Below are 13632 nucleotides of genomic sequence, written 5' to 3' on the forward strand. Positions count from 1 at the left end.
TGCATGTGTTTTATGTTAGTTGAGCTATATTTATATTAACAAATTAGTGGTAAAAAAACATGATGGATTTAAGATATATTACAATTTTGTTTATTTTTTATTTTTAACTTTATGTTTCATGTCAAAAAGATTTCTACGTCAATTAAGTTAACATGTTCAAATCTTCATTTGTCGTGTGGAAAAAAAATGTGACTGTCTCCATTTTCAAATTAATCTTTGAATTTGTTTGGTACCCTATCAAATCGAGGAAAATATGATTTGAAATGATCTTTATTATCGTCTTTTCTACGCATTTTATTTTTCAAATAAAAATCAAAATAAAACAACAAGTTATGTTTTCTTTTTTTCGTGTGAATGTTCACAGGTCAACTGATTGAAGCTTGTGTTCTTGACCAAAAAGTAAGAGGTTTAAATTTTCTCCCGTGATCACTTCGTCTAACTCAAATAAAAATAAAAAATAAAAAATAAAAACCTTATATTTATTTACCTTAGAATTAAAATTTCTTTAAAGAAAGTAATATAATATCTGGTAACCACTTGTTATTTGACTTGTTCTTGTTTTCTTACCTTTTTACCATTGTTTTTATCTGGAAACATTTAAATTTTTTATCTGGAAACATTTAAATTTCTATTTCATTGTGGAGAATCGTACTTGTTTTCTTTTCAATTCTCGTCTATGAATTTAACTTTTGAATTTTTAGTCAAATTTTTTAGAACATTTTTAATATAGGCGTGATTTTTCAAAATATAGATAAAAAGTTCGTAATAAAATAAGAACTTCCGATTGAGGTGTTTGCTAACAACCGAACATAAACTAGGATCAAATTCTGGTTCAGCTTTCATGAACTCCTTGAGTTCTGCGAGGAAGTACAATTAAATATCATGGATTTGATTTGGATTATCCGTGGATAGGAAGAGATTAGTTCTCTCAGCCAGGCTCTCATCCAATAAAAAGTAACTCATAATCTGATATGCACTTGATGCTGCGTCCTGTGGACAGTATTTAAAATCCAATTTTCTAAAACTATATATTTTTTTTAATTTTTGAAAAACTTACCGGTAATATCGAAGTAAATAATTATGAAACAGTTGAATTTTTGTTTTCATTTTTATTCTTGAAATTGTATTTTACAAAATAGTAATAATTATAATAAATGTTTGAAAAAGATGAGAAGAAACCAAACCTACTTTTATAAAAGTCGAAACAAAAACCAAATTATTATCGAACAAAACGTAGATCGTTCTCAACTCTATGATAGAGTCAACAATTTGTAGAGGGGGGAAAAAGCAAAGCATAGTATTGGGTTAGGTGAAGATAAGAACAAGAAACAAGAAGGGTTGAGGAATATGGAAGAGAAGACCTAAATGAAAAGGAGAAGTAGAATAGGTGGTTTAGGGTTAGTACATAGTCCTCTATTTCCCCATTCCCATCCTTCAATTTTACCCTCCCAAAACCACTTTTTACCTTTTAATTTACCTTTTTTTTACCCCTCATTTACCCTTCTCTCTTGGGTTGGGTTAGATTTTGTTTTGGTTTGGGCTAGGTTGAATGTTTGAAAAATTGAACATCGAAAGTCGGTTTGTTGGTTGACATTTTTTAGCTGGGTCAACTTGACTAATCTAAGAGTAGGATTATAACTCCGCCAAACCCTACCTGATTTCTTTGATTATTATGAAGATTGGTTGCGTCAGTGATACGTTATGACTTATGAATATTTATATTTGAGTTTTATGAGATTTTAGTTACTAATGTAATATGTATCGTGAATAACTTGAATTTTTTAAATAATAATAAATTAAAAAAAAAAAAAAAACAACCCGACGACTAGAATTTAGTTTGTTTTTTTGAATGTGAAGTTATGATCGGATTCTGAAAAACTAGATTTTATAAGATTATGACTTAAATCCATACTAGTTGGTTCAGCTAATCGATTTCGATGAAAAACCAAGTTTTATCCCTCATTATGAAAACGGTGGAGGAAGACACAATGGCAAAGGAAGGAAAAATTGAGTCATTGAAATGCAAGATGTAGCGTTTAGGCGAGTCGTTGGCGAATGCAAGTGAGAGCGAGGGATGATGCCAACGATAATGGAAATCGACTAATGAAGAACTTTACCTTTTAATTTCCATCACATATATGATAGAATATTCTTTGGTTATGTGACATATTATGTCAATAATATGTGAAAATAGTGTTTTTATGAGACGAATATGGTTGTCGACCATCACATAAATTAGTTGAAGAACATCACGAACAAATGTATTTATAGATACGGTTCCGACAAAATTAGATTTAGATAATTGTATATATTTAAATTATATAGTTAAACATTTGAATGATGTGTAACGCTCCAAACCCTATGCTTATAATTTAGATCAAGATTAGGAATCCAAATAAAACACTCGTGTATCCCAACACTCTCCTGCATCCTCTGTGACATAGTCACATCACTTTAATTTCTGTTCGAGGTTTAAGAAATTTATCTTTAAATAATTAATTTTTTGTATGAAAAAAGAAATTAATTATTTAAATAAATATTATTTCAAATAATTAGCTATCTAATTGAAAATTAATGGATATTTCCCATAAAAAAATCAACCATTTGAAAATTTATCAAAAAATTATTTGGTTAAATTGAGATTAAAAAAAAAAAAAAAAAACCGTAAATGATTCCTCGCACAAAATTTACCTCCCGTAAATTTTAAAATAAAAAATTTCACAAAAATGAAAATTAAAATAGGAGGCAGAGGACGAGGACGAGAAAATCATCTCTATCTCTATCTATTCGGTAGACATCCCGATATAAATATTTATCTTAAATAGTATTAAATAAAAAATGAAAGTAAAAAAAAAAATGGCATTAATTGCGCTCTTAAATGAAAATTCAATAATATGAATTTTAGGTAAATATTCCTAAAATATATTTATTTTTTTAAAATGATAAATTAAAACTAATTATAATATTTTAAAAAATAAATAAAATAAAATAAAATAAAAAACCACTAGAAGGTTTTAATTATTTAAAACAAGCATGGTTATGAAATAATTATTAGGTAATAAAAATGTGCCCATTCCCCAACAAGTAACCCAAAAAAGAAGGGAAAAAAAATAATAAAAGGGAAAAAGAGGGGTAAAAATATGAAAAAGGAGAAAATGAAAGGACTAACTTGAAAAATGTGTAAGAACCTTTTGGGGGGTGGCTTGTAGGTCATAGGGGCCTATGGTTGGAGGGGTTAGGGTTCCATTAAAGAGGGTAGGTGGTCCATCCCTCTATGCCTTATAGGTGTCTCTTTAGGTAACATTTGGATGAATCTAGGGTTTACCCAAATTTCACTTTGGAATAATTTCTTTTTTTTATTTTATTATTTTAATTTCTTTAATTACACGTCATATTTCTTAATATTTTAATTAGACCGTTAAATTAGTGATCATAGCTCAACCGTAATTGATATATTCGGTTAAATAATAATATAAATAAATAAATAAATAAATAAAATAAGATGATTACATTTGATGTAAGTGGTAGGCAAAATGAATCATCCTCTATTATTATATTATTTTTATTTTACCATCAAAAAGTTAATAAAAAAAAAAGCTATTGATTTGATTGGACATTCCTCCAAATAATAATACTTAATAATTAAACTTCTACTAAATAGTAAAAAATATAAGGTAAATCCAATAACTTAAAAAAAAGTTTTTAATAAATTTTGAACTCGAGTAAATGAGAGTGGTATGATTTGAACTGATACCACGTTTAACCGAGAGTGACCCTAAAGATATAGGGTTAAAGAAGGCTTAAAAAAAAGTTTTTAATAAATTTTGAACTCGAGTAAATGAGAGTGGTATGATTTGAACTGATACCACGTTTAACCGAGAGTGACCCTAAAGATATAGGGTTAAAGAAGGCTTAAAAAAAAGTTTTTAATAAATTTTGAACTCGAGTAAATGAGAGTGGTATGATTTGAACTGATACCACGTTTAACCGAGAGTGACCCTAAAGATATAGGGTTAAAGAAGGCTTAAAAAAAAGTTTTTAATAAATTTTGAACTCGAGTAAATGAGAGTGGTATGATTTGAACTGATACCACGTTTAACCGAGAGTGACCCTAAAGATATAGGGTTAAAGAAGGCTTAAAAGTTGAGGTGTTCATATGACTCGAGAACCCAATCAATCCAAACTCACTGATCCAAACCATAAAGGTTTGGGTTAGCTTGGGTTAGATTTTTTTTTTTTTTCTTTCCGGGTTGAATTGAATTTTTGAAAAATCGAAAATTTGGGTTTGTTCGTAGATTGACATTTTTTGCGTTAGGTCAAACTAACCCATCTGATACAGGGACAACCCAACTCAATCCTACTGATTAATTATTAATGTAACGTGTATTGGAGATAAGTATGATTTTTTAAATAACTAAAAAAATAGCCCGATAACTCAATCCAACCCGAGAGGGTTCGGTTGGATTGTGTTCTAAATTCTAATATATAATTTTAAATATTTTGTTTAAAAAAAAAAAAATGAATTGCCTCTCCTTTTCAAATCTAAAAACAACTTTTGTCACTGCAGAGTTTGGAGAATTATTCATTCCACTTCATCTTCTTCCTTTTTTTTTCTTTTTTTTCTTCTTTTTTTTTTTTTTTTTTTTNCAGAGAAATTCCCCGCCATGAACACACCAACATCATTCCATTTGCTTTCCTCTTAACAAATTTATTCATCGTTTAAGTGCTGTTCTTCCCAAATCTGAAACACCCTTTTCAGTTTGTTCCAATCAATCATCTTCTTCACTCTGTTTTTCAATGTTGGGTCTCAGAGATGTTCTGTTTTTAGCTCCGACGTCTACTTCCGATCATCATCCTTCTCTGCCTCTTCACTCCCCCGCCGCTCTCGGTGTCAGCGTTGGCATTTTTCCACTTTTAGCGGCAACCCCATCTCTCCCGCCTCCTCCTCAGCCGCCTAATCAGACGGCTGAGGAAGTTAGTGATCGTACTCGGAGTTTGGAGAATCTGAAGAAAACCCATGATTTTGGGTTTGGGAAAGGGGATTCGTTTATTGCCGGCGACAAAGGCGACGCCGGCGAGAGCTCCATGGCGGTTTGTAGGGACTGTGGAAACAGAGCTAAAAAAGAGTGTGAGTATCGGAGGTGCAGGACTTGTTGTAAAGGACGAGGGAATCATTGCTCTACTCATGTGAAGAGTACTTGGGTTCCGGCGTCTCGCCGCCGTGAACGTCAGATGTTGGTGGTGATGGACGGCGTCGCCACTGCTAGTGGCGACGGTGGTTCTTCTGGTTCTTCGTCTGCTGGTGCTAAAAGACCCAGAGTTTTGATTCCTTCGCAGAGTACTCCTCCTGCCGCCGCCTCTCACGCTTCTGCCTCCATTGCTACCACCTCCCGGAGCTTTGAAACAACCTCCAACCATCAAGGTGGTTCTCTCTGTTTCCCTCTGTTTTCCTCTGTTTTCCTCTGTTTCTCTCTGTTTCTCTCTGATTCTCTCTGTTTCTCTGTGTGTAATGATTTGTTTATCTGTTCTTGAGAAAACCCAACAATCTTTTCATATTTCACACTCTGTTTTCCTCATGATCTTGAATTCAGTAGATTCAAATTGTTGTTCTTCAAATCTGCTCTGTTTCTTGGAACTCTGATAGCTTTTGACAACAGATGCAAGCTTCAAGAAGTCCTTACCGGGGCAAGTTCGTGCCCCGGCGGTGTTCCGGTACCATAGAGTGACAGCCATTAGCAGTGGTGAAGGAGAGTTAGCATACCAAGCAACAGTCAACATTGGTGGCCATGTCTTCAAAGGCTTTCTGTATGATCAAGGAGTTGTTGATCACAAAAATGGATACCCATCTCTTTCACATCTCCATTTGGAAAGTGGTAGCCATCACAGGGAATAGACACATTCCTCCTCTTCTTTCTTCCTAAACTCTTCGTCCTAACGATTACCCGAAACCTCGGTCTCACCTCGGCTCTCGGCTCCCGGCTCTCGGCTCGGAACCTTGAAAGATATCATATCTCTACTAGGATGAAGCAAGCAAGCTTGCTTGCCCCCATCTCTTGTTTGATTGTCTATCTAAGAAACGCTCGTAACCGTCGAGTATCTACTTGTGAATGCTATCATTTAGCTACGACTTCAAATATTGTCACCGATATGGATCTTCTCTAATTATGATTGAGACCGTGTTCATTGTGAATATGTAGTAGGAAGCTATATGAATGAAGTCGAAGCCAACACGAGAAGGCGAACAAAATCCATAGCTCACTATCACACCCTAGTCTTTTCATATATTATTGGCCCCTCATTGTACAAAGTGTAGGAAACGACTCCGACTACATATCATAGCAAATAGCAAAAAAACGTGACTAAACGGTACGCAAAAAAGATGTTCGAGAACCCAATGGCTAATGGGTTTAAGCTATAAAGACAATATTCAGTATTTTATATCCAAAATGTCCTAAGATTAAGTTAGTCTACTACCCGTTTCTATAAGAACGAAGCATTCTTTATAAGGGTGTGTAAACTCTCCCTAATAGACACGTTCTAAAAACTTTTAAGGGCAAACCCGGAAGAGAAAACTCAAGGAGGACAATATCGGGTAGCGGTAGGCTTAAGAGCGTAGGTTATACAAAAGCAACGGGAAAGAACAATGGAAATCGAGTTATTTGGGGCTTCAACCATTGGGTTAAGAGATACATTTACAAATTAGTAAGAGTTGGGTGAACAACTCTCATCTATAACTTTTCTAAATCATATCACAATTTTCTAACTTAGAAGGAAGAATACAATGCATAATTGCCAAAGCTCTACATGGTTACTTTACTTTATACACCAAATGGTTACCTGTTTCTTTGATTTACGTCTTCTTCTCGTGGCCGAACGCTACGACTATCAAAAACCGATATCATTTCTCACAACGGACCGACTGTACAACGATGGCCACTGGTGCGAGTTTTGATGAATTGGGTTGGTCAGTATTAACTTCTTCAAGTGTCTTCTACAAAAATTCTGAAGATGAAATCTCGAAACCGTTTTGAATATTGCTTTGGATCGACAGCAGATATCGATGATGGATCGTATTGAAACGATTTATAAGCATGTTCGAGTTTCTTACTGATGTCATAGTGTTGTAGTATGTCGATTATACCGACGAAAATGATCACGTCGTATAACTCCCCAGTTGGTTCTCCTACTAGCTGAGCTTCGGGTTCTCCTTGTCTCACCGTCCGTTCTGCCCGTGCTGGCAAATTGATGCCTAATCTAATGGAAGCCCACCTGAATAAGTAAATGATTGAAGTAATTTGGTAATGATGTTGAACAAGAAAGCATCTATTTCAGAAAGCTAATAAACTTGAGCATGGAAGAAATCAGGCATTAGCTAGCATGGTGCATCAGTAAAATATTGAAAACAAGCATAGATGGTCGAGTTTCTCGCTATACTACAACGGTATCGTGAGAAGGTTCTTGCAGGATTTCTATGAGATCTCACATCGGTTGGAGAGGAGAACAAAACACTGTTTATAAGGGTGTGGTAACCTCTCCTTAGCAGGCACGTTTTAATAACCTTGAAGGGAACCCCAAAAGGGAAAACTCAAAGAGGACAATATCTGCTAGTGGTGGACTTGGGTCGTTACAAATGGTATCAGAGCTAGACACCGGGCGATGCGCCAGCGAGGAGAAGCTAAGCCCCGAAGGGGGTGGACATGAGACGATGTGCCAGTAAGGACGCTGGGCCTCGAAGAGGGGTGAATTTAGTAGGGGAGTCCCACATCGATTAGAGAAAGGAACGAGTGCCAGTGAGGACGTTAGCCTCGAAGGCGGATGGATTGTGAGATCCTACATCGGTTGGGGAGGAGAACAAAACACCCTTTATAAGGGTGTGGAAACCTCTCCCTAGCAAACGCGTTTTAAAAACCTTGAGAGGAAGCCCAAAAGGGAAAACTCAAAGAGGACAATATCTGCTAGTGGTGGGCTTGGGTCGTTACAAATGGTATTAGAGCCAGACACCGGGCAATGTGCCAGCGAGGAGACTGAGCCCCGAAGGAGGGTGGATCACATCGATTGGAGAAAGGAACGAGTGCCAGCGAGGACGCAGGGCCTCGAAGAGGGGTGGATTGTAAGATCCCACATCAGTTGGGGAGGAGAACGAAACACCTTTTATAAGGGTATGGAAACCTCTCCCTAGCAGACACGTTTTAAAAACTTTGAGAGGAAGCCCAAAAGGGAAGACCCAAAGAAGACAATATCTGCTAGCGGTGAGCTTGGGTCGTTATAAATGGTATTAGAGCCAGACACTGGGCAATGTGCCAGCGAGGAGATTGAGCCTCGATGGAGGGTGGATTTGGTGGGGGTCCCACATCGATTGGAGAAAGGAAAGAATGCCAGCGAGGACGTTGGGCCTCGAAGAGGGGTGGATTGTGAGATCCCACATCGGTTGGGGAGGAGAACGAAACACCCTTTATAAAAGTATGGAAACCTCTCCTTAGCAGACGCAACCTTGAGGGGAAGCTCGAAAGGGAAAACCCAAAGAGGACAATATCTACTGGTGGTAAGCTTGAGCTATTACAATATCAGTAACTTAATATCAATAACTCGAGTCCATTCTACCTGCCCGAGTCTTGTTCCGTGAATTGACCGTCTGCTTCATAGTCGGGATCTCTACTTTCTGAAAGATACATTTTTTAATATCAGATTACTTGCTGAAACTACGATTTGGAACGCAAACTTAACCAATGAGCAGATACCTGAATCTTGGCTATCGAGCGTGTTCGGTTCCTGGTCCGAAGTTTCTTGGAAATGAAGACCAACTAATAGACTATAGTCCATGATCCTCTCCTGTTCAAGAAAGTCACAGTCCTTGTCTACTTGCCTGGATACAAATTCTTTGTCATGAACAGCAATGATTTGCAAACAAAACTGATTCAGAAAAAATGTTGAAAAGTTCATACCTACAAAATTCTTGAAACCAAATCTTCTGTAACCGGAATATATAATTAAGATCGAGATCTTTAAGCGTGGTCGTTCCGTCGATTTCGGCCTCCGGTTTATCAGTTATCCGACCATGTGAAGAACCTTTCAAGTCGAAACGTCGATGGATAGTGTACTCGGAACAAAACAGGTTTCCCATTATCACGAATCGAACCTATAAATCAAGAACATCTATGAATTTAAGGATCTATATCAACCATTGTAATGCTTTACTATCCTTTAATACCTTCTTTTGTGAAGTACCCGTCAATCTAACACAATGAAGACCGTAAAATTTGGTGACGAGAGTATTTTCGAACGATCGAACGTGTTTATAGTAGGCAGGAAGCATCCTCAAGAGAACCTGCACGTTATCATGGCGCGTTAAGATTGGAATATATTCAACTCGTAGAAACATATACGACAGCTGAGAGACATAACAAGACTAACTTTCACTTCAGCCTTCTTCATCGTTTTAATCATGTATCTATCGTCGTAGGTTAAATAAAAGAAACTCCCGCTTTTTCCGGGGGACGAGAGTTCCCGAAGGGCGTCGTTTCCACATATAGATAGCATATAATCAGCTGGGTCGACCTTGAACAGTTTCCTAAGAGTCCTGAAATTACAAATTCGATAAGATGACTGAAAACTTCGAACCGAACAAGAAATATGCCGATCGTTACGTTTAGCACTGACCTGAAGACAACAGGACAGTAATCCTTCCATTTGAAATCAGAAGATTGATGAGGTGGTGTATACTTGGAACCTTCCGGTGGAAATTTCGTCCAGACTTTCTCCTTCGGATCGAAAACTGACGACTTTAGATCAAGCGATGTCGCTGGAGCTGGCCTCCCAACAGAATGCCTGCGCTATGGAACAAAAAGATCACTAAGTTGGCTAACAGATACTCAATTCATTTCATACAACATTCGAACACGAAGTAGAGCATCGTGATAGACGTAGCTGAATCATTTATATATACCTAATCCCGAGTTGCAGATTCAACATGAGTTCATAATTCTTATGTCCTTTCGATATCGTAACACCCTGTCTATTAGCAGGCTGAAATCTCAAACTCGATTGTCGTTTCCCTTTCCGTTCGAAATCATGTCGTTGATGATGATGACGACTCCCAATTCCTTTCCCATTTCTTGAACTCCCTTCATTCGTCGATCCATCATTCATCGAATCAAAACTAGAATTCGAAACTTTCCCATCAACAGATAATCTTTTCAATCTCCTATTCCCATCAATCCCTTTCCTAGATACCATTAACTTCTGCGGCGACGAACCGATATCAATCCCCGACCATGTTATCATCTTCTGAGACGGATAAATCAATATCCTCTCCCCATTACAAACCACACAATCATTCAAATACTCAACCAACATCCCCTGAGGATCAGATGCCATTTCTTCATCCTTTGATGAACCACAAGGATAAAATGTTCCACTCCGTTCATCACATTCTTTACTCCAAACACCAACATAACAACTCCCATCACTCCATCTAAACGTTCCATTCCCTTTAGGTAACCCATCTTCCCAACACCCATCATAACGATTCCCATCATTCAAAACCATTGTTCCATTACCATGAATCTTCCCATTTCTCCATTGACCAATATAATGATGTTCATTCTTCCATTGATATCTCCCCTGCCCATCTTGATACCCTCTACGCCATTCCCCTTCATAATAATCCCCATTAGCATAGTTTTGTGTTCCTTGTCCATGTCTTAAGTTCATAACCCAACACCCTCTATAAGTATCACCAGAAGAGCCAGTATAAGTACCTTTACCATCCATGTAGCCGCTTTTGAAATCGCCTTCATAAGTAGCACCAGAAGGCCAGCTGAATTTGCCTTTGCCTAATGTCTTGCCCTTATACCATTCGCCAACGTACATACACCCATCGGTGCAAAGATACTTACCATGACCGTGCGGCATATTATCCATCCATTGCCCTGTGTAGAAATCGCCATTGGGTATCGCTCTCTCCGCGTGATGAAGCTCACCAGGGCCTGGTTCATCGTCTGCTGGAGCGACGGACATTGCTGCAAATATGCTATTAGCCCTTTTCTTTGCGGAGTTTTGGGTTTTACGAACGGTTGCTTTCCAAACCTTGACGATTCCAGCGTTTTTTTTGTACATTATCACTCTGAATCTCTCCTATCTCTATGTTTTTTGAAGGATTTTGGTGTCATTTAGGTCATTTCTTCCCTCGATTCATCACTCTCCTTACCCATTTTCGCCGGAAATCGAAGAACCCAGATCGGGAAAAACGTCGGTTAATCGAATCTTTCAAAAGGGAAGGAAAATGGGAAAGAGAGAGCGATTGAAAGGGAATGAAACGGAGAGGGATTACATAAATACGGCGTTATTTGTGTTCTTCGGAGAGTGATTCTTCTGGTTTTGAGGTTCTATCATGATTTTGTGAAATGGGTATGTCTCGGATTTTGGAAAATGGAAAGAGAATCAAATTCTTTTTTTCTAAAAAAATAAAAAATTAAAATTAAAAAAGGGATAACCAAAGAATTAAGCTGTTTGATTGATGAGGAGGAAAGCAAAAGGTTCTTGATACCAATGACGGACCTTTTCTCTTTGTCTCGCTAATTTCTTTTTTTTTTATTTTTTTTATTTTTTATTTTTTATTTTTTGTTTTTTTTAATTTTAGTTTTTTTTTTTTTCAATTTTAGAATTATTTGGACCAAGAAATTCAACCCCATTTCCTTTCCCTCCCGCTTTTGGTTCCTAAAATAACTAAAAAACCAAACATTTGGAGGGACGAGAAACATGCTCATTTTGTGTTTTTTTCTTAATAGAGTGTCGCGAAGATTATTACGGTTCGAGTACGATCTCCTATGTCTGTATTGAACATAATTTGTAACAATCTAATGTCTTGTCTCTTTGAACTTTCCCACAAAATTTTTAAACCGGTCTGATAGAGAGGTTTCCATACTTTTAAGAATGTTTTGTTCTCCTTCCTAACCGAGATGGGATCTCATAATCCACCTCGTTTCGAAGTCACTGTCCTCAGTGACACTCGTTCCTCTATTTAGTAATGTGGGATCTTACATAATTGGTTGAAATTAACCTAAAAACGAGTAATTTTGTGTCTTTCTATTTTTTTTATAAACATGGTTTATTAAAATTAATTGGAGTGTCGGGAAGATTATTACGGTCTAAGTACGGTCTTCTATGTTTGTATTAGACATAATCTATAATTGTGATGTCCCACGTTTGTTGGGGAGGAGAACAAAACCACCATTTATAAGGGTGTGGGGACCTTCCCTAAAGCCTTGAGGGAAAGTCCAAAGAGGACAATATCTGCTAACAATGGATCTCGGGCATTACAATAACAGTCCAAGATAAAACATTATCCACCTCACTTCGAGGTCAATGTTCTCACTGACGCTCGTTCCTCTCTTCAATTAATGTGGGATCTTACATAATTTGTATTTTTCGAGAAAATAAAAATTTAGGTTAAGTTTTGTCGAAATAAATTAGTAAAAGAAATTAATTTAATTTAGACGTGATCAATTAATTTATATTTAAAAGAATGTTTTATAATTAAGCAACATTATTGACTTGATTAAGGGCACAAAATTATTTAAAAATTAACCGTGAGAAAATCGTGGGAGAAAATGAAAGAAAATATATATTAATTAAAATATTAAGAAATTAATTAAATATAAAATAAAATTAAGACGTGGTGGCTACTTTGTTAATGTTAATTAGGTCAAAGCCCAAAAGGCCCACTCCACTCCCTAAAAAAAGGAGAGAAGTGGGGCCCACAATGGAGTTAACGTTAGTGGCTTTAAAAGTTGACACTTGTCCTTTTATGCATCAAAACTCAAAATTCATCCATCATGAGTACATGATGATGATGGATCATACATCCAACAATATTTTAATTTTTTTTTCCAAATTTTCTTTGACATAATTCTTGGGTATTATGGTAATTTAAACCTTCGTTTTTTGTTTATCTTCGAGTATTAAATGTTTTTTAATGATGTTCGGTTCTGGTTCAGAGGTGTTTATATGACTCAAGAATTCAACGAATTCAGACTATTCAATCGGAACAGTAAATGTTGGGTTGGATTAGATTTTTTCTTTTCCCGATTTGAGTTAGGTTGTGTCTTTGGAAAACCGAAAAAATCGATTAGGTTCGAAGGTTAACCTGACCAACCTGAAAATAGAGTTACAATCCAACCTTATTTTACTTTTAAGATTAATACGAAAGTTAAGAATATTTGACGTTTGTAACCAATAAAAGTGATATATACTGACTTGTAAAGGTTTAATATTTAAATTTTATGATATTTTAGTTATTAATATTAAATAAATAAAATTTTAAGAAAAATATAATTAATTTAAAAATAAAAAATAATAATAATAATAACTTTCTAAGAATATATTTGTGGTTTATATATATATATATATATATATATATATATATATATATATATNTTTTTAAAATTTAAAACAAAGTGATTAAAAAAATAAAATCCTAAAATAATTATTAAAAAAAAAAATACACCCAGACAACCCTAAAGTGATTCCACAATTCAAGATTATTTTTTTAATATATATATATATATATAAGCTTTTGACTAAGAAAGTTTAATTATTTGAAAAAACATTATAATATATTTATTTAATTAATAT

General features: G+C 35.7%; 2 protein-coding genes across 2 annotated transcripts; one reads left to right on the top strand and one right to left on the bottom strand.

Moving 5' to 3' along the window:
• Nucleotides 1-4650: 4650 nt before the first annotated feature.
• Nucleotides 4651-6264, top strand: LOC111801471 (protein SHI RELATED SEQUENCE 6-like). Its single transcript, XM_023685481.1, has 2 exons — nucleotides 4651-5422; nucleotides 5658-6264. Exons 1-2 carry the CDS (start codon nucleotides 4798-4800, stop codon nucleotides 5891-5893), a joined length of 861 nt encoding a protein of 286 aa, XP_023541249.1. The 5' UTR covers nucleotides 4651-4797; the 3' UTR covers nucleotides 5894-6264.
• A 380-nt stretch (nucleotides 6265-6644) lies between these two features.
• LOC111801368 (phosphatidylinositol 4-phosphate 5-kinase 6-like) lies at nucleotides 6645-11498 on the bottom strand. The gene is made up of 8 exons (XM_023685345.1): nucleotides 9944-11498; nucleotides 9658-9825; nucleotides 9412-9577; nucleotides 9209-9325; nucleotides 8943-9136; nucleotides 8739-8863; nucleotides 8602-8659; nucleotides 6645-7269 (listed from the first exon to the last, which is right to left on the bottom strand). Exons 1-8 carry the CDS (start codon nucleotides 11113-11115, stop codon nucleotides 6981-6983), a joined length of 2289 nt encoding a protein of 762 aa, XP_023541113.1. The 5' UTR covers nucleotides 11116-11498; the 3' UTR covers nucleotides 6645-6980.
• Nucleotides 11499-13632: the final 2134 nt, after the last annotated feature.

This window comes from Cucurbita pepo, chromosome LG09 (assembly GCF_002806865.2).
Source record: "Cucurbita pepo subsp. pepo cultivar mu-cu-16 chromosome LG09, ASM280686v2, whole genome shotgun sequence".
NCBI lineage: Eukaryota > Viridiplantae > Streptophyta > Magnoliopsida > Cucurbitales > Cucurbitaceae > Cucurbita > Cucurbita pepo.

Coding starts and splice junctions, on each gene's coding strand:
- LOC111801471 (XM_023685481.1), top strand. CDS start 4,798: ATGTTGGGTCTCAGAGATGTTCTGTTTTTAGCTCCGACGTCTACTTCC. Junction 5,423..5,657: donor AACAACCTCCAACCATCAAG/GTGGTTCTCTCT, acceptor TTTTGACAACAG/ATGCAAGCTTCAAGAAGTCC.
- LOC111801368 (XM_023685345.1), bottom strand. CDS start 11,115: ATGTACAAAAAAAACGCTGGAATCGTCAAGGTTTGGAAAGCAACCGTT. Junction 9,826..9,943: donor AATCTGCAACTCGGGATTAG/GTATATATAAAT, acceptor TCCATAGCGCAG/GCATTCTGTTGGGAGGCCAG. Junction 8,660..8,738: donor GCTCGATAGCCAAGATTCAG/GTATCTGCTCAT, acceptor TGTATCTTTCAG/AAAGTAGAGATCCCGACTAT.